The sequence below is a fragment of the Stigmatopora nigra genome, chromosome 23 (genome assembly GCF_051989575.1).
Source record: "Stigmatopora nigra isolate UIUO_SnigA chromosome 23, RoL_Snig_1.1, whole genome shotgun sequence".
Lineage (NCBI taxonomy): Eukaryota > Metazoa > Chordata > Actinopteri > Syngnathiformes > Syngnathidae > Stigmatopora > Stigmatopora nigra.
The window spans coordinates 7,154,537-7,172,476 of record NC_135530.1 but is presented as its reverse complement, the minus strand read 5'-3'; the positions used below and the strand labels follow the sequence as shown (position 1 = coordinate 7,172,476).

At 39.0% G+C, this 17,940-nt stretch overlaps 3 protein-coding genes across 4 annotated transcripts; all 3 read right to left on the bottom strand.

The window, feature by feature from the left end:
• Window positions 1–283: 283 nt before the first annotated feature.
• Window positions 284–3,799, bottom strand: asb13a.1 (ankyrin repeat and SOCS box containing 13a, tandem duplicate 1). Its single transcript, XM_077709345.1, has 6 exons — window positions 3,693–3,799; window positions 3,278–3,465; window positions 1,869–2,025; window positions 1,667–1,801; window positions 510–701; window positions 284–435 (listed from the first exon to the last, which is right to left on the bottom strand). The coding sequence occupies exons 1-6, from the start codon at window positions 3,784–3,786 to the stop codon at window positions 308–310; spliced, it is 894 nt and encodes a 297-aa protein (XP_077565471.1). The 5' UTR covers window positions 3,787–3,799; the 3' UTR covers window positions 284–307.
• A 697-nt stretch (window positions 3,800–4,496) lies between these two features.
• gdi2 (GDP dissociation inhibitor 2) lies at window positions 4,497–12,764 on the bottom strand. The gene is made up of 11 exons (XM_077709342.1): window positions 12,622–12,764; window positions 9,956–10,063; window positions 9,370–9,469; window positions 8,744–8,878; window positions 8,470–8,668; window positions 7,230–7,361; window positions 7,064–7,163; window positions 5,455–5,626; window positions 5,178–5,377; window positions 4,858–5,075; window positions 4,497–4,805 (listed from the first exon to the last, which is right to left on the bottom strand). The coding sequence occupies exons 1-10, from the start codon at window positions 12,664–12,666 to the stop codon at window positions 4,923–4,925; spliced, it is 1,344 nt and encodes a 447-aa protein (XP_077565468.1). The 5' UTR covers window positions 12,667–12,764; the 3' UTR covers window positions 4,497–4,805; window positions 4,858–4,922.
• ankrd16 (ankyrin repeat domain 16) lies at window positions 12,679–17,747 on the bottom strand. Of its 2 annotated transcripts, XM_077709344.1 has the most exons (8): window positions 17,325–17,747; window positions 16,751–16,971; window positions 16,639–16,681; window positions 16,445–16,553; window positions 15,142–15,303; window positions 14,945–15,023; window positions 13,779–13,865; window positions 12,679–12,814 (listed from the first exon to the last, which is right to left on the bottom strand). In XM_077709344.1, the coding sequence occupies exons 1-8, from the start codon at window positions 17,654–17,656 to the stop codon at window positions 12,786–12,788; spliced, it is 1,062 nt and encodes a 353-aa protein (XP_077565470.1). In that variant the 5' UTR covers window positions 17,657–17,747; the 3' UTR covers window positions 12,679–12,785. The 2 variants fall into 2 exon arrangements, with proteins under 2 accessions (XP_077565470.1, XP_077565469.1); XM_077709343.1 differs by lacking the exon at window positions 12,679–12,814 and having other exon boundaries at window positions 13,650–13,865.
• Window positions 17,748–17,940: the final 193 nt, after the last annotated feature.

The window sequence follows — 17,940 nt, the reverse complement described above, 5'->3', positions numbered from 1 at the left end:
GTCATTTTTTTCTGTTTATGTTTCATATGTACTGTTAACGGATGCACTTTTTTATATGTATCGTATCTTGTGCTGACCCGGTCGATCTGTCAACTTTTTAAAGTTACTATGTCGTTTTTTTGGAAGAAAAAATCCTTACTATACTATGACATTTTTTGAGAAAAAAAGCCTTCCTATACTATGTCGTTTTTTGAGGAAAAAAAGCCTTCCTATACTATGTTGTTTTTTGGAAGAAAAAACCCTTACTATACTATGTGGTTTTTTTGGAAGAAAAAAGCCTTACTTTACGGTTGCTTTTCGCTCCTTTTTAATGAAAATGCAGATAGCTTTTAATAATATGCGATGTGTCCAGCAAACCTATGTCTGTGAAGGCGCTGGTACCGAGCGCTCTCCTCACAGTGATTCTGCAAAGCTGCTGAAGGTTCAGCGGATTGCCTGGGGTAAAACACAAAAACACAAAAAAACGTCACTTTCAAAAAACAAGCCCACCTCGACGCCGCTCGCCGCACTTTCGTAAAACTTCAAACAGAGGCAGGACGGCGAAGCCGCTTGAGAGTAATCGCTGGGTTTCAGTCCTGAGTTGTCAAGTGGCCGCGTATTGGCTCCAAACTCCACCAGTAGTTTGATCAGATCCGGCGCTTCCAGCCTAGCCGCGTGGTGCAAAGCCGTTTCATGAAATTTGCTCGAATTCACATCGGCACCTGCAAAATGTCCAACGTCTGTTTATGCAGACCTCCCCAGAGGACCCATGGTCCCTTATCATCGTATTTTCACGCATATAATCCGTATTTGTAACTAAAAAAAAAGGGTACGACTTATATGCGCACAAGACTTGCTATACTCTTTTTTCACCAGTAGATGTCGGCAAATTAACATGTTCCGTATTTTCACGCCTATAAGGCGAATTACATTTTTTCCATATATAAGGCGCACTGTATTATAAGGCGCATTGTATTATAAGGCGCACTGTATTATAAGGAGCACTGTATTATAAGGTGCACTGTCTATTTTGGAGAAAATTTAAGACTTTTAAGTGCGCCTTATAGTTGTGAAAATATGGTAATTGCTATTGACTTCCAGGTATGAAGCACTCACTACAGTCACCTCTAGAGCCAGCCATTGTTGATATTTTGGATTTTTTTGTATGAAATCTTGCAGTGGGGGAGGAGCAATATGATGGAAAATTTTGTAAACTAAGATGGCATCTGCATATTTAACAGTATTGTTTCAGTTCAGGCGTTTTTGTTTTTTTAATATCCGACAGTGGTGGTGTTTGTTTTTGGGTTTTCTGTTTATTCCATATATAAGCTTATAAGGCGCACTGTCTATTTTGGAGAAAATTTAAGACTTTTAAGTGCGCCTTATAGTCGTACAAATACGGGACTATTTGTTGCTTATTTTCTGTTTAGCAGTACGAAAACAACCATTAATAGATGAATTAATTCCTTATGATGTGTGCTTTTGATTCATACAGTATCTAAAAATAAAACAATCATTTTTCATATGATTTTCCCTTCAAAGTAACACATTTTTACTTCCTATTATACCTTCAATATGGAGGTGAAAATTGTGAATCAGGGACCGCGAGAAAATGCAAAATTGGATGATATGAAGGCCATTTTAAGGGTGCGGCTTATATGCGAGTAAATACGGTATGCGATCTGACCTGCAAGTAGTAGCTCCTTGACGCATTCTACCTGCGCTTTAGCACAAGCGATGTGCAGGGGCGGGCCCAAGTGGACATGGTACGCCTCCAGATTGGCGCCGTTGGCTATTAGTAGCCTCACTATCTCAGCATTCCCTGAGGAGGATAGAAAGCATTAGTTATCATTGGTTATCTACATCGGGGAGACCTGTGACATTTTTGCCTTGGATGCAGGCCTCATGCAGGGGGGATGCGGTCAAAGACGTAAGCGATGGGTTGATTTTGGCGCCGTATTTCAACAGAAGTTTGACGCACTCCAAGCTACCGGAAGAGCAGGCGTTACACAGGGGAGTGCTGCCGTGGATACTCCGAACTTCTACCTGAAAGAATACTATTGTCATCCACTTCCTTGCACTTGTCCTAATTTTCATGGAAATGTATCTTTTCTTATTTGTTTTTTCTACAAAATATAAATGACCCTGAGATATGAGTTTGATGTGTTCCCGGGCCGAGCTCGTATGTCGATTTACTCGTATCTCAAATCAACTTTTCCCATAGAAATGATCTAAATATAAATTAATTTGTTCACACTGAAAAAAAACAGGATTTTGGAACCCCAAAACATTTTTATTTGTTTTAATTCGGCATCAACTAATAGAGTAACTAATAACTATCTCGTGGGCATGATGTTGAATACTAAGAAAATGACTATTCAGTACAAAGAGGAGTGCATAACAACAGAAATTTAAATGAACTCGGATTAAGATACACAGACACTCAAAAACAAATTTTCATCTAACCTTACATTAAACTTAATTCTAATTTTATCTGAATTTTACGGGTATCTCAAATCCCCCGTTATGTCTCGGAATTTGACTCATCTCAAATCCCCAGCATGTCTCTGAATTTGACTCGTATCTCAAATCTCCGGCATGTTTTGGAATTTGACTCGTATCTTAAATCCCGTTATGTCTCGGAATTTGACTCATATCTCAAATCCCTGGCATGTCTCGGAATTTGACTTGTATCTCAAATCCCCGGCATGTCTCGGAATTTGACTCATATCTCAAATCCCCGGCATGCCTTGGAATTTGACTCGTATCTCAAATCCCCCATTATGTCTCTGAATTTGACTCATATCTCAAATCCCCGGCATGTCTCGGAATTTGACTCGTATCTCAAATCCCCGGCATGTCTCTGAATTTGACTTGTATCTCAAATCCCCTGTTATGTCTCGGAATTTTATTCGTATCTCAAATCCCCCGGTATGTTTCAGAATTTGACTCATCTCAAATCCCCGGCATGTCTCGGAATTTGACTCGTATCTCAAATCCCTGGCATGTCTCGGAATTTTACCTGTATCTCAAATCACTGGCACGTCTCAGAATTTTACTCGTATCTCAAAGCCCCGGCATGTGTCGGAATTTCACTTGTATCTCAAATCCCCCGGCAAGTCTCGGAATTTGACTCGTAATCTTAAATCCCCGGCATGTCTCGGTAATTCACTCGTATCTCAAATCCCCGGCATGTCTCGGAATTTCTCATTTCTACATCTTTGTGATCTGATTTCAAAGCATTCCCTGTCACAATAACATAAGATATAATTGTTAAATATTGTTTTAAGGGGCTAACCTGGGCACCGGCTTCCAGCAGCAGCCGGGCACAGTGCGGGTGAGCATTGAGGCAGGCTTCGTGCAGCGGCGTGACGTTGTCAACCGTCACAATGTTGACTGACGCGTCACTTTCGATAAGCCGTATCAGCTGTAACGCCCTGCCTTGAAATGCAGCTTCGTGGAGGGCAGTCCGGTCGGCCCACAAACCTAAATTACACCACACAAAATAGATATATGAACCCGGTGAAGTACCGGGTGAGTCAATGTTTGTATACGTATATCTCATTGAAATGCTTACGAAACAAGGTTGAAATACAAACAAGCTCAATACTTATGTTCCACTATCTTTTTTTGCAGCACACAAAAAAATATCTCTTTTATATTTTACGACCACAAATGTTACCCAGTTAAGTATAGGTATTAAATAAATGAACCTAAATCATGCAAAGATGACCGTCGGGCCGGTGTAACCGCCATGATGTTTACCAAGCTATAAATAAACCGAGCATCGCGTTGCATCATGGGCATTACCCCACCACAACAAACGAGGACTTCCCTTGATCATCGCGACTTCACTTCTTCGGGTTTTTTGTTAACATTTTTTTAAAGTTCATAAAAATGTGACCCTAATTACTGTTATTTCAATTTTTACAGCCATGTTTGGTCTACATTAGCTGATTACTAGTCTACAATACTATATAGATTCAATAAACAGAGTAGAGGTAATTGTACACTAGAATTAATATTATTCAATATGCCCCAGTAAATTATTGTTTGAATGTTAGTAACAATGATGTCTATGCTAGCCATGGAGAAGAAAAGGAAACAAAACACTTTTCCTTGACAAACTTTTTTTTTTTTTTTTTACTTTGCAGCACATAAATGACTGCAGTCCAAGTTGCTCTTTACAAACAGAAGATGATACATCACAGGGCTCTTCATTTCAAATACTGCCACAGTACACATTTGGTCCTTCTTAAGCGGTTCTTTCCTCATTTTACACAAAACAGGAACACTACCACATCTCACAAATTGTTAAGAAAACTTCCAAGTTGTATGGCTGTAATGGGGCATATACATAATCCCTAAATTCATGGAGCAGACATAATCACTAAATGTAATGTCGACAAATCCTTTTTGTCCCAAAGCAACCCAAAAAGACAAAATTCAATATAAGACAATATATATAAGTCAATCCCCCTGCCTACTAACAGAAACACCACCAGATGTACTCCACCTTAATTTGGCATTTTTGGACTTTTTTTTATTTTGTATTAAATCAAACTGTAAATTCCTAATCACTTTTAATTGCAGCCACCGTCAGAGTGATTCGCAGAAAGAAAAATAAACATTTAACCCTCACTTAATCCAGCAATTCTATTCCAGAAAGCTACATGATCAACTTTCTTGCTGGACCACCTCAAATTCTTGGGGTATGTATGTTACGTGTATATATATATATGGATACATATACACATATACGCATACATATACACATATACGCATACATATACACATACGCATACATATACACATACGCATACATATACACATATACGCATACACATACGTATACGCATACATATACGCATACATATACGCATACATTTTTTCAATAGGTTCTTGTCTTTGCAATGAGGAGTGTGCAGCAGTAGCAGCAGCTTCTACTCGGCAGCGTCGCCATAGATATCCTTCTTCCCGCGCTCCATCTCGGCGAAATCAAAGTCCGATCCGGTCATCCTCCGGTAAATATCCTTGATGTCGTCGCAGGTCGTCTCAAAGTGGGTGGTGGCGTCGTATGAGCGTGAGATGAATATCTACGTGGGGTGGGATGTGAGATTTATTATTATTATTATTTTTTTTTTTTTGAAGTCAAATGTTTCCAACTTGAGAAGAATACCTCCCATGAGTTAGCCTACCTGGCTTTCACCACCTTTGTCTTTAGGAGCGTACTGGTCGCTGATGCTGATAAACTTTTGCTCAATGGGCTCCAGTAGATCCAGGGCTGGTTTGATCTCCCTCTCTGGGTCACTGGTTTCCACTGTGGTGCTAGCGATGGCGATGTATTTGCCTTGCGCCGCCACGTTATGAGCAAAGGAGATCATGCAGACGTAGATATCTGGAAGCAAAGAGGCTCTACGAGTGAACACTTGTTTGCCTAGTGTTTAGCACCATTGCTTTCACTTGGGTACGCACCGTGCTTCCTGTTGACTTGGTTCTGCGGGATGATGATCTGGCAAGAGTTGATGTCGCCCGTGTTGCTGATGGGGTGGCTCAGGATGCAGATGGCCCGGATCACTTGGCCCACTTTCTCAGTCGCAGACATTAAGTAGCTGGGGTCGCAAATCAGCTGCTTGCACCTGGCGATCTAGTGAACGCAAAAATATTTACCATATTTTCACGACTATAAGGCGCACTTCAAAGTCTTAAATTTTCTCCGAAATAGACAGTGCGCCTTATAATCCAGTGCGCCTTATATATGGAAAAAAACAAGACCAAAAACAAAAAACCACCACTGTCGGATATTAAAAAAACACAAACGCCTGAACTGAAACAATACTGTTAAATATGCAGATGCCATCTTAGTTTACAAAATCCTCCATCATATAGCTCCTCCCCCACTGCAAGATTTTATACAAAAAAATCCAAAACATCAACAATGGCTGGCTCTAGAGGTGACTGTGTACTGAGTGCTTCATACCTGGAAGTCAATAGCAATTACCGTATTTTCACGACTATAAGGCGCACTTAAAAGTCTTAAATTTTCTCCAAAATAGACAGTCCGCCTTATAAAGGGAAAAAATGTCATTCATTGAAGGTGCGCCTTATAGTCGTGAAAATACGGTACTGTATATGCTCCCAAATAAGCCGCCCCGTGCATATGCAACCTTAAAATTTCCGTTAAAATCGTAGAATTTGACAATTTCTCACGTATAAGCCACCGCCTGATTCACAATTTTCACCCCATCTTCATGTTTTTAAAATGAAGTACAAATGTGTTACTTTGAAGGGAAAAGCTTAAGAAAAACAATCACATGTAGTATTTCTGAGATACTGTATGAATCAAAAGCACATTAGGATCAATATAAGGAATTAATTCATCCAGTAATGGTTGTTTTCTCACTCCAAAACAGAAAATACTTTTACTTTGCCAACATCTACTGGTGAAAAAGAGTATAGCAAGTTTTGTGTGCATATGAACTGTACCCTTTATTCAATCATCAGTTTTTTTAGTTAGATTAGAACAAGATTTCATCCCGTATTGTGGAAATTTCTTGGTTGCAGTAGCAAGACAGCCACAAGACACACAACACATTGAAGACCTAGGTCAGGGGTAGGGAATTTATGGCCTGGGAGCCACATATAACTCTTTTGATGGGTGCATCTGGCTCTTTGCTAACCTGTGAGCTAAAATATGGAAACCGCTGGTGACAGAACTGAGATATTACATCTAGAACTGCTTTATTCCTCATTTTTTTGTTGCTGTAGACTCTTCTGGAATACATCCTCATTGATTCGCAACAGCATAAGAATCTTTTCAAAATATTCATTTTTTTACACTTTAAAAGTGGTGAAATTACATTTTTTTTAAAAGGCACTCATTAAAATGTATGTATTTTCACTTTTAAATTTGTAGTATGGCTCACAAGGAATAACATTGGAAAATATGAATTGTTTGTGGCTCTCTTCGTCAAAAAAAGTTTCCGACCCCTGATTTAGGTCAAAGTTACAAATACGGCTTATATGCGAAAACCTACGCTAAGTCAGGACTGAGAATCACTATCGACGGGTGACACATTCTTACCTCTCCTTCAGACTTCACCCCGACAACTTTCCCATTCTCCATCACTATCTCCTCAATCGGCTTGTTCAACATATACGTGCCCCCGTAGATGGCGCTCAGCCTGTAAGGGTCAACAATTCTCAGACAAAATCAAAACCTGTGAGCATTATTATTTCAGAGTTCCTACCTGGCAAAACCTTGAGGCAGTTCTCCCAATCCATACAGGGGGTAGAGGTAGGGGCTTTTTCCATATCTGGCCAAGGACTCACTGTAAAGCTTTATCCTGTTTATTGATTCGAGGCAGGGCATCTCCAGGTATCTGGGCAAGGAGAGCAGAATATATGTGAGGTTTACATGTAGACAGTCGCAACTTTTCAAGTTTTACATGTGGAGAAAAAAAAAGAAATGTACGCATACATAAATTTATTGTAAATGAAGGGCTTTGTGGTTTTGAAGGTTACCCTTCTTCAAATTCTTGCTTTGCTTTTAAATTCATGTCAATTCCACATATACTTTTCACATATCGATCTCAATGTAGATATTTAATCAGAATTTTAGTCCTATCTCAAATTCCTCGTATGTCAAGGTATTTCTGTATTGGGATGTGCTGACATGGTAAACTAGGGGTGGGCAAACTTTTGACTGTTGACTTTAAAAGATTTGACAGATGGGCCGGGTCAGCACAAGATAAGATACATATAAAAAAGTGCATCCGTTAATAGTACACATGAAACAAACAGAAAAAAGGACTAAAGTATTAACATAGTCAACACTCATCATTCAAGCAAAAAGTATAAAGTACAAAGTTAAATCAAAAGGAATGTAGTAAGAAATATTAAAATGTCATTTAAAAAAGATAGAGGGGCTGTAAAACACAAAAAACAAATAAGAGTGGACAGAGCTACTGCCACTGGCTTCCGCATGACGGCGCCATCTTGGGGAAAATAGTATTTGGACGTCGTCGGCGGGCCGGATTAAAAGGCATAGCGGCCCGGATGTGGCCCGCGGGCCGTAGTTTGCCAATATCTGTGGTAAATACTACGAACACATACTCCCTACAAGCGTCTGTTCAGTCCGAGCACTTAACTACCGGTCAAAGGTAAGAAAGTGGAAAGGTAAGCCAAGTAAGTGCGCTTTTTCACTTTTTATGTAAGATCCAGTATTTTTTTCTTGAATTTCATTTATAGATGTCCAAATAAATCTTGTTAAGCGTTTTATCTGTTTATAGTTTCTCTATTTTGAAATAAATAGGCGTATCGGGCCGCATTGTCTGGCATTACGGGGGTCTTGGTCTATGTCACCTTGCAGTTTTGTGCATGTCAAGTCTAATTTGTACACATAAGCCATACCCTTGATTCAGTCATCATTTTTTAGTTACAAATACAGCTTATATGTTAGAAAATACAGTAATTTCAGAGACTACTGACTCATCTGTGCGGTAGAGAGCGAGGGAGTGGCCAGTGAAGTCGATGACATCTTGGCCCAAGCCGAACTTCTCAAAAATTTCCCTCATGGTGGTCTTGTGGGGTAGGACGCCCTCCATGGTTTTGGGGTCGTTTTCATCAAAGTTGGCGATGAAGACCAGGAATTTCTTAAAGCGCCGTTTCTCAAAAATGCCCATCAGACCTTTGGATTTACACCAACATTGAAGTCAGGAGCCGGAAAAAACGCTCAATGCTTTGTCATTCTGAGGGAACTTACTGGACTTCAGAGCTTCAGACTCCGTGGAAGGAACTTTGTAGATTTTGCCGCCCTTGTACACGTAGCTGCCCTCAATCACTTTGAAATCAAGGTAGCGTGTCACCTGGGTGATCAACAGCATGCGGACCAGTTGACCTAAGAAAAGCAGAGAATATGTCCATTGCAATGTTCCCTCGAAGCCGCGCACTACTCTCGTCTTCTCTGCGCAGCAGCAATCATATGGCGCGCAGTAAATAAAATCCAAACTTTTTTTTGACCTTTTTCCTCATGATGGCGCCGTTTACGCGGCAACCAGTGGCAGTAGCTCTGTCCACTCTAATGTTTTTCGTGTTTTACAGCATGATTTACATGAAAAATTAGAGGCAACATTGACATGCACCTGCTTATGGCAGGTGTGATACTGGTGGGCCCATAGCGAGCAATGATGATGTCACTCACACTGGTACTCAGTGCGCTCAGGCAGCTTGTCTTTCTGCCCAGACCAATGAAAAGTTAGAGGGAACATTGGTCCAACGTTTTTTCTTTTGCATCCAACTTAGGCTATCTTATAGTAACTAAATACAACTGACTCGAGCCAATTTTGTATTTCACAGTCCAATCAAAAATGCAGTAGAAAGAAGTATTACCATTGGCCATGAGGAATTTAGGGACGAGATCCACATTCCAGTCACGACCTTTTCCCATTGACTCCGGGGGTTTTCCGGGAAGGTTGAACCGTGCGTAGAGCTGCAAGGATTCACAAACTAAAGTGCAGTCATACCTCTACTTATGAATGCCTCTAGGTCAGGGGTAGGGGAACCTATAGCTCGGGAGCCACATGCGGCTCTTTTGATGGGTGGATCTGGCTCTCCGCTAACCTACGAGCTAAAATATGGAAACCAGATACTACATCTAGAGCTGCTTTAATCTTCATTTTTTTGCATTGGACTCTTCTGGAATGCATACTCTTATTTATTACCAACAAAATTAGAATGTCAAAAGTAGTTTTTTTCCACTTTAAAAGTGGTGAAATTACTAAAACCATAGGCACCAATTTATATGTATTTTGAATTTTAAATTCGGAGAATGGCTTTCAAGGAATAACATTAGAAAATATGAATTGCTTATGGGTCTCTTCGTCAAAAAGGTTCCCGACCCCTGCTCTAGGTACAACATTTTCAGGTTGCAAATGTTTTATATGCACATTTAAAACAAATTAATAAAATAACCTACATCATCCAACGGTGTGATGGAAGCGCTCTCGGCTCCGTAGTAGGAGTTGCGGTCCATGTGCAACACCTTCTTTCCCTTCACCGACATGATGCCCGATAAGATGCATTCCTGTCGGTATAAAATACAGTCAAATTTGCCGATGCGTTTGAATTCTGCATGAAGCAGTACAGACGCTCCTCTACTTACGAACAAGTTACGTTTCGAGCGCTTATTCATAAGTTGAAATTGCTCATATGTTGAAATTGCTCATAAGTTGAAATTGTTCATAAGTTGAAATTGTTCATAAGTTGAAATTGTTCATAAGTTGAAATTGTTCATAAGTTGAAATTGTTCATAAGTTGAAATTGTTCATAAGTTGAAATTGTTCATAAGTTGAAATTGTTCATAAGTTGAAATTGTTCATAAGTTGAAATTGTTCATAAGTTGAAATTGTTCATAAGTTGAAATTGTTCATAAGTTGAAATTGTTCATAAGTTGAAATTGTTCATAAGTTGAAATTGTTCATAAGTTGAAATTGATTATAAGTTGAAATTGATTATAAGTTGAAATTGCTCATAAGTTGAAATTGCTCATAAGTTGAAATTGCTCATAAGTTGAAATTGCTCATAAGTTGAAATTGTTCATAAGTTGAAATTGTTCATAAGTTGAAATTGTTCATAAGTTGAAATTGTTCATAAGTTGAAATTGTTCATAAGTTGAAATTGATTCAGTGCTATATTTTGTATTATAATTTATGTTTACGGCCTATATAAGTATATTGAAGGTTTATACAAGTGCATTTGTATGTTTAAGGTTTGTATAAGTCACCAGCATTGGTTTGTACTGAAAAATAAAACATTCAATAAAATGGAGAGAATACATAAAGAACTGTATATACATACATTAGAGGGATGGAGAGATTTACTAGAAACGGGCCGAAAGAAGCTATCTATTAACGATTGCACAGTTTTCTTCTTTTTTTCATCAAAAATGATGTGGTAGTACTGTATAGCATCATTCATTTGATTTGCCACCTTTGTGCAACGTTCAATATTTGGGTCCTGCTGCTCCATATTTCTGTTTATAAATGGTACTGATGGTCGAACGATTCTAGTTGTATTCCCGTTCAACGCTCACCACTTTATCACGCGCATCAAGCTTCTTTAAGAAGCACTACTCGGAAAAAGGCGCGCAATACAAAATTGAACTTACGAACATTTTTCAATATAAACGCAATTCGCACACATGTTTGTATGTACCGTTTGTTCGTAAGTTGAATGTTTGTAAGTAGGGGAGCGTCTGTACTACATTGAATATCCTGCTTTCAGGCTAGAAACGTTAAACACAGACCACAGGAAATGTTCTTTTCACACATTACGACAAACACAAACTGGGTGAGAAGCTTCTGCTCAGCAATAAAAAAAAATAAAATCGCATGATGCCACCTTACTTTTGATCTATGACCTAAGTCATTTAAAATGTATTCACATTATGTCACCCTCAATGGGTCGTAATCACTTTCAAACCAGCTAAACTTGATGCATTGCCATCAAAGAGGAAGTGTGGCATATTTTCGCTTCCTTTCTTTCTTTGGCTTGTAGTTCACTCTTAGTTAGGCTAAAACTGTGGCAGGACAATTTCCTGACTCCAAGCAGCACAATTTAACTGCCATTTCTAATGATATCTTGTGATGTATTTTCTCCCCAACAGTACAAACCATGCAATGGGGAATACAATCATAACATGTTGAAATTCCGGGTTTGAAAACATGATATCCAGCTAAATGAAAATTTTATGGACTTTCAAATACTATTTGGACTGTCCCACGGTTATCACGGGATTAGCTCTATGTCATGTGTCAACCATTAACATTGACAGCAAAACCAAGAAATTCCATTTAATAGTAAATCACACTGCTATCACGTCGTAAAAAAATATGAATTTCTCAGTTTACTTGGAATGAAGCATGTTTTACCTTTTAAATAATATTCGCCACACAGTGACACTGAATCAGCTACTGTTGTAAAACAACAATAGTGAAATTTGAACTATTTTCACGTGACATCCCATAATTGCACGGAATGTTCGAGTTTTAATAAGTGGGGGGGGGGGGGGGAATTAACGTGATCATTTTAATTTGTTAATGTAATAAACCTGCGATTTTTTTGAAGTTTCGTAATCACGTTCAACATTTTCAGACATCAATGTACAATTCCCTAAAATTACGGGGACAACATATTTACGGTGAAAACAGCAAGAAATGTAAACTGATTTAAAAAAAGACGAAATATATTAATACCAAGCGAGTGGAAATGTGCGTCTTTATAGCTCGCAGTTGTGTTAAATTACACAGGCTAATGTTAGCACACCAATAATCTACTATTAATCTTCTGTAAGTGACCTACCGCTACGATGATTCGACTGTCAAATAACCGTTTGTGTAACTTCACGATCGATCATCACAATCCTTCGAAAGAAGCCTTAACTTTAAGTGAGTTCGTTTTAGGAAACTATTTTCTATTTGACGGTGTTGACAGCGGTTAGGTTAGCTTTTCGTGCTAAACTAGTTACTACTTAGCTCGGCTGGTAATTAGGCCTTGTTAGCCTTAAGAGCTATTCGCGCAGTTAACAGGTTGCACCGCGCATTTTAAAGGAAGCATGTAGACTTGTTGAATCCCTTTTCTTACCGTGAGTCCGGTGCCGAGAACGATTACGTCGTATTCGTCGTTCATTTTTTGTAGCTCTTTGGGGTTTGGAGCGTGACAGGGGTGGAAGAAAATGGAGATCCTGCAGGGCTCAAGTGGGAATGGGCTGGGCTCAGGGGGTAAGGCTAGCTGGGTTAGTGTTCAGGCTACATCCGGGTATGGGCGTGGTCTGCTTCTATGGAAGGTCAAATACACCAAAATTGATCGCTACTCATGGCATTTTATTTTGAAAGGCCGTTTATTGAAAAGTATCTTTTAATAAACAAAATCATCTCGTTTCCTTTTCAGAACCGTGTTATCCTCCCTAGGGTCGAAGGGGGTGCTGTAGCATATCCCAGCTGACTTCAGGCCAGAGGCGGGAGACACCCTGAATTGGTGGCCAGCCAATCGCAGGGCACAAGGAGACAAACAACCAATCACGCTCATACTCATACCAAGCGGCAATTTTGAGTGTCCAATCAGTCTACCGTGCATGTTTTTTTTTTTTGGAATGTGGGAAGAACCCAGAGTACCTGGAGAAAACCCACACAGGACATGCAAACTCCACACAGTTGGACGTGACCTGAATTTGAACCCAGAGCTGTGAGGCCGACACACTATAGACCAAATTCTAAGCTTCTTATTTTGAAAACACATGCTATTATGTAGGGCGGTCTGGCAGCTAAGTGGTTAGCGAGTCAGTCTCACAGTGGCGTCCTGGGTTCAAATCCAAATGGATCCACCTTTGTGGAGTTTGCAGTTCTCCTCAGGCCTGCGTGGGTTTTCTCCGGGTACTCCGGTTTCCTCCCACATTCCAAATACATGCATGGGAGGCTGATTGGACATTCTAAATTGCCCCTTGGTATGAGTGCGAGCGTGATTGGTTGTATAACTCCTTGTGCGCTGCGATTGGCTGGCCACCAATTCAGGGTGTCCCCCGTCTGTGGCCACAAGTCATCTGGGATAAAATACAACCCCCCCCCCCACGACCCTGGTGAGGATAATGCGGTTCAAAATATGAGATGAGGCTGTTATGTATCATATTTTTATTGATATTGCAACTGCCTTTGTTTTGATGAATTCAAATCATTGTCCATATTAACTGCAGTCAAAAACTTGAAGGACGTCTGTTTTTCGGGCGAGCGCACGTGCTGTAATACCAGATGCATCCGGGTAATCTTCCAGCCCGAATCGCAGTAGCGTCTTAGCGGCTTCTGCGTGTTGCCCAATGGAAGCCATGTGTAGAGCTTGTAAAAAAAAGTTAGTTGTGACAGCAAAACATAATACAGTGGTACCTCAACATACGAGCAATTTGAGAAACGAGTCAAATTTCAGGCAAAGAGATCCAAAACAAATTTTGACATGCGAGCATAGTACAGCGGACGCGAGATGCTGCTCATAAGAACATCATGGCCACTGTCTTTCTCGTTGCAACTCCCTCGTGTAATGTTACTGCGGTTGCATCTACCTAGTGCAGAGGTGGGCAAACCTTTCGGCCTGGGGGCTACATTGACTTTAAAAATGTGACAGATGGGCCGGGTCAGCACAAGATAGGATACATATAAAAAAGTGCATCTGTTAACAGTACATATGAAACATAAACAGAAAAAAAGACTAACGTATTAAAATACTCATCACTCATCATTCAAGTAAAAAGTATAAAGTACAAAGAAAGTCAAGTCAAAAGAAATGTGATAAGAAATATTAAAATGTCATTTAAAAATGATAGAGGGGCTGTAAAACACAAACAAACAAATAAGAGTGGACAGAGCTACTGCCAATGACTTGCGCGTGACGGCGCCATCTTGGGGAAAAAAATAAAATGAAAAATAAAAACATTATTTGGACAACGTCGGCAGGCCGGATTAAAAGACTTAGCAGGTTGGATGTGGCCCACGGGCTGTAGTTTGCCCATACCAGCCCTAGTGTAATGTCTCTACGAGCACTGGGCGGAGCATTGCATTTTTTTCATTGTTTTTTTATTTTTTCTTCTTCTGTCGCTAATACGAGAGAACTACGTATTTTCCGGGCAAATTGGCAAGTGGTCGTATTGTGAGGAAATTTATTTGCATCATTTTGGGAATATTTTAAAGGGAAGACAAAAGCAAACAACCCTCGATAGGTTGCATCTGAAAGTCATAGTGGAGGCGGGGCCAATAGAGCCAACCCGGGAGAAGAAAGGTATCAACATTTAAAACAAAATTAGAATGAAGTTTAGTGTAAAGTTAGATGAAATGTATTTTTGAGTGTGTCTGCATCATAATCCCAGATCATTTCAATTTTTTTATGTTATGTTACGAGTGCGTTGCCGTGCAAAAAGTCTTACCTGTTCTTCCTTTTTTGTCACGTGCTTGAAGATCAGCCCCTAAATCTAGCAGTGTCTTTATAGTAGAAGCATGGCCTTCCTAAAAACACAATGATTTTGTTAATAAAAGGACTGTCTATCTATCTATACATGTGGCTTTAGAGTCGCTTGTGGGTCTTTTCGCCTTCTATTGTGAATATGACGGCTCATAATCTTACTTTGGCCGCATAATGCAAGGCGGTGAACTCCAATCCAGTTGCTCTCTGGTTCACATCGACCTGCAGCTCCCTGACGAGGAAGCATAACGCCCCCTCCTGGCCGGTGACTGCCACCTGGTGCACTGGCTGAACCCCAATGGTGTCCACAGCTGTGGGAGATGCCTGCAGAGGCATATTTACAAAGATTCCCCGTTTGAAGATCCAACATTTGATTATACTGTATTTGTAACATAAACAAAAAAAGATGGGGGAATCAAGGGTGTGACTTATATACACAAGACTTACTGAGTTGCTATACTATTTTTATTGTCATTGTTATTATTGTGGTTGTTATTATCATTATTATGTTTTTATTGTTATTATTATTGTTGTTATTATAATTATGTTTTTATTGTTATTGTTGATATTATCATTATGTTTTTATTGTTATTGTTGATATTATCAATATTATTATTTTTATTGTTGTTATCATTGTTATTATTGTTATTGTCATTATTGTGTTTTTATTGTTATTATCAATATTATTATTTTCTTGTTGTTATTATCATTATTTTTATTGTGGTTATTATCATTATTATTTTTATTGTTATTGTTGTTATTATCAATATTATTATTTGTATTGTTATTGTTGTTATCATAATTATGATTATTATTATGGCTATTGATTATTATGATTAATATGATAATTATGAATATTATGATTATTATGTTTTTTATGATTATTATGATTATTATGATTATTATGAATATTATGATAAATATGATTATTATGATTATGATTATTGTGATTATTATGATTATGATTATTATGATTATTATGATTATTATGATTATTGTGATTATTGTGATTATTGTGATTTTTGTGATTTTTGTGATTGTTGTGATTATTGTGATTATTGTGATTATTGTGATTTTTATGATTATTATGATTATTATGATTATTATGATCATTACCATTACCATTACTACTATGCTACTACTACTACTACTATTATTATTATTATTATTATTACTATTATCATTATTATTGTTAATAATGCCGCCATCCTTATGACATTGATCCTAATAATGTCCTTTCGATTCCTACAGTATCTCAGAAAGAAAAAAACCTGCCATGATTTTTCTAAAAATTTCCCTTCAAAGTAACACATTTGTACTCAATTAAAATCATGAATATAGAGGTGAAAATTGTGAATGGGGGGCTGCTCTTTCGTGACAAATTCTAAAAAACAAAAAATTTCAAGAAAATTTGAAGGCTGCGGCTTATACGCGGGGACGGCTAATAAACCAGACAATATGGTACCTGGTGTTTTTCTAGAAGAAGCTTTGCCAACGAGATGTGTCCGTTTCTTACAGCATCCATAAAAGGAGTGATTCCACAGCTGTCTTTGTCATCTGATGCATATCTGCATCTGGACATGTTACAATAAAATAAACAGCTTTAATTTAGACTTATTTCAGGGCATTAAAAAAGAAAAAAAAACTCACTCAGTTTACCTCTCAAGCAAGATGTTGGCAACTTCTTCACAGCCATGCATAGCTACATAACAAAGAAATAAGCAATACAGTGTATAATATGTTGTAAATTAGGGGTGCGAGACGAGCTGACCTGCTGTATGCAGGGGTGTCCTGCCGGTTTTACTCTTAGTTTTCCACACATCCGGAGCGACATCAAGGAGGTGGGCTACCACTAGGGGGTCGCCCTCCCTGCACGCGATGTGAAACGCGTTCCAGCCATCTTTGTTTTTTAGGAAAGGGTCGGCGGAGTAGTCCATAAGTTCCCGGATCACAGACAGGTTCCTTCTGGTGCAGGCCATCATTAAAGGGGTCCTGGGTGCAAAAAGTTGATTTCACTTCTTCAAATTCAACAGATAGCATAAAAATGAGTATGAGTATGAGCTACTGCCACTGGATTCTGCGTGACGGCACCATCTTGGGGGAAAAAAAGAAAAGAAAAAAAAACATTTGGACAACATCGGCGGGCCGGATTAAAAAGCCTAACGGGTCGTATATGGCCCGCGGGCCATAGTTTTGCCCCTGAACCAAGCTATCCACGGAACACAAATGCAGGGGTGATACATCATGATTTACATAACAGGTCCCAAAAAGTGCAATATATCAATATACAAGGTTAAAAAACATTGTTTCAATTGGTAAAGAGTCAATTAATTTCAGATCGTCACCAATCTGCCTTCTTTAAACTGTCCACCATGGCGCCCATCTGCAGTAGATAGCTGACACATGCTAGGTGGCTCATGGAAGCAGCTTCGTGCAGCGGTCGCTTGTAATCGTTGTTGTAGACCTCAACATTCGTCCCAACTTCTTTGAGGAGATAATCTAAAATGTCCAAGTGTCCATGTCGGGCGGCGTAGTGTACGAGGGTGTCGCCGGAGCTACCGAAGTGTTTATCTCGGGCAGCTTCCATTAGTCCGTATGTCTTCATGTTGTTTTCCACACAGTTGAATTGACCGTCCTGGGTCAGTTTCACCAGAACTTTTAGACGATCTTCGTCCATGCTGGAAGTATAATATCAACAAAAATTTTAAACAAGAACGTAAATTGTTTATTATTATTATTATTATTATTATTATTATTTTTAAACAATTTATAGACTTTATGTTATGTATCGTGACGGCAATCTGCACTGGCGGAGAATTAATGTTGGCCAACCAAAATTTGCACGGTGCAAGTTAAAATATAGTGGGCAAAAGTTTTAAATCACACAATTTAGCAAACACTTTTTACTTTTTAAGTAGAATCCCAAGAATACGGAAATCATATTTTAAACAAGAACCCAAT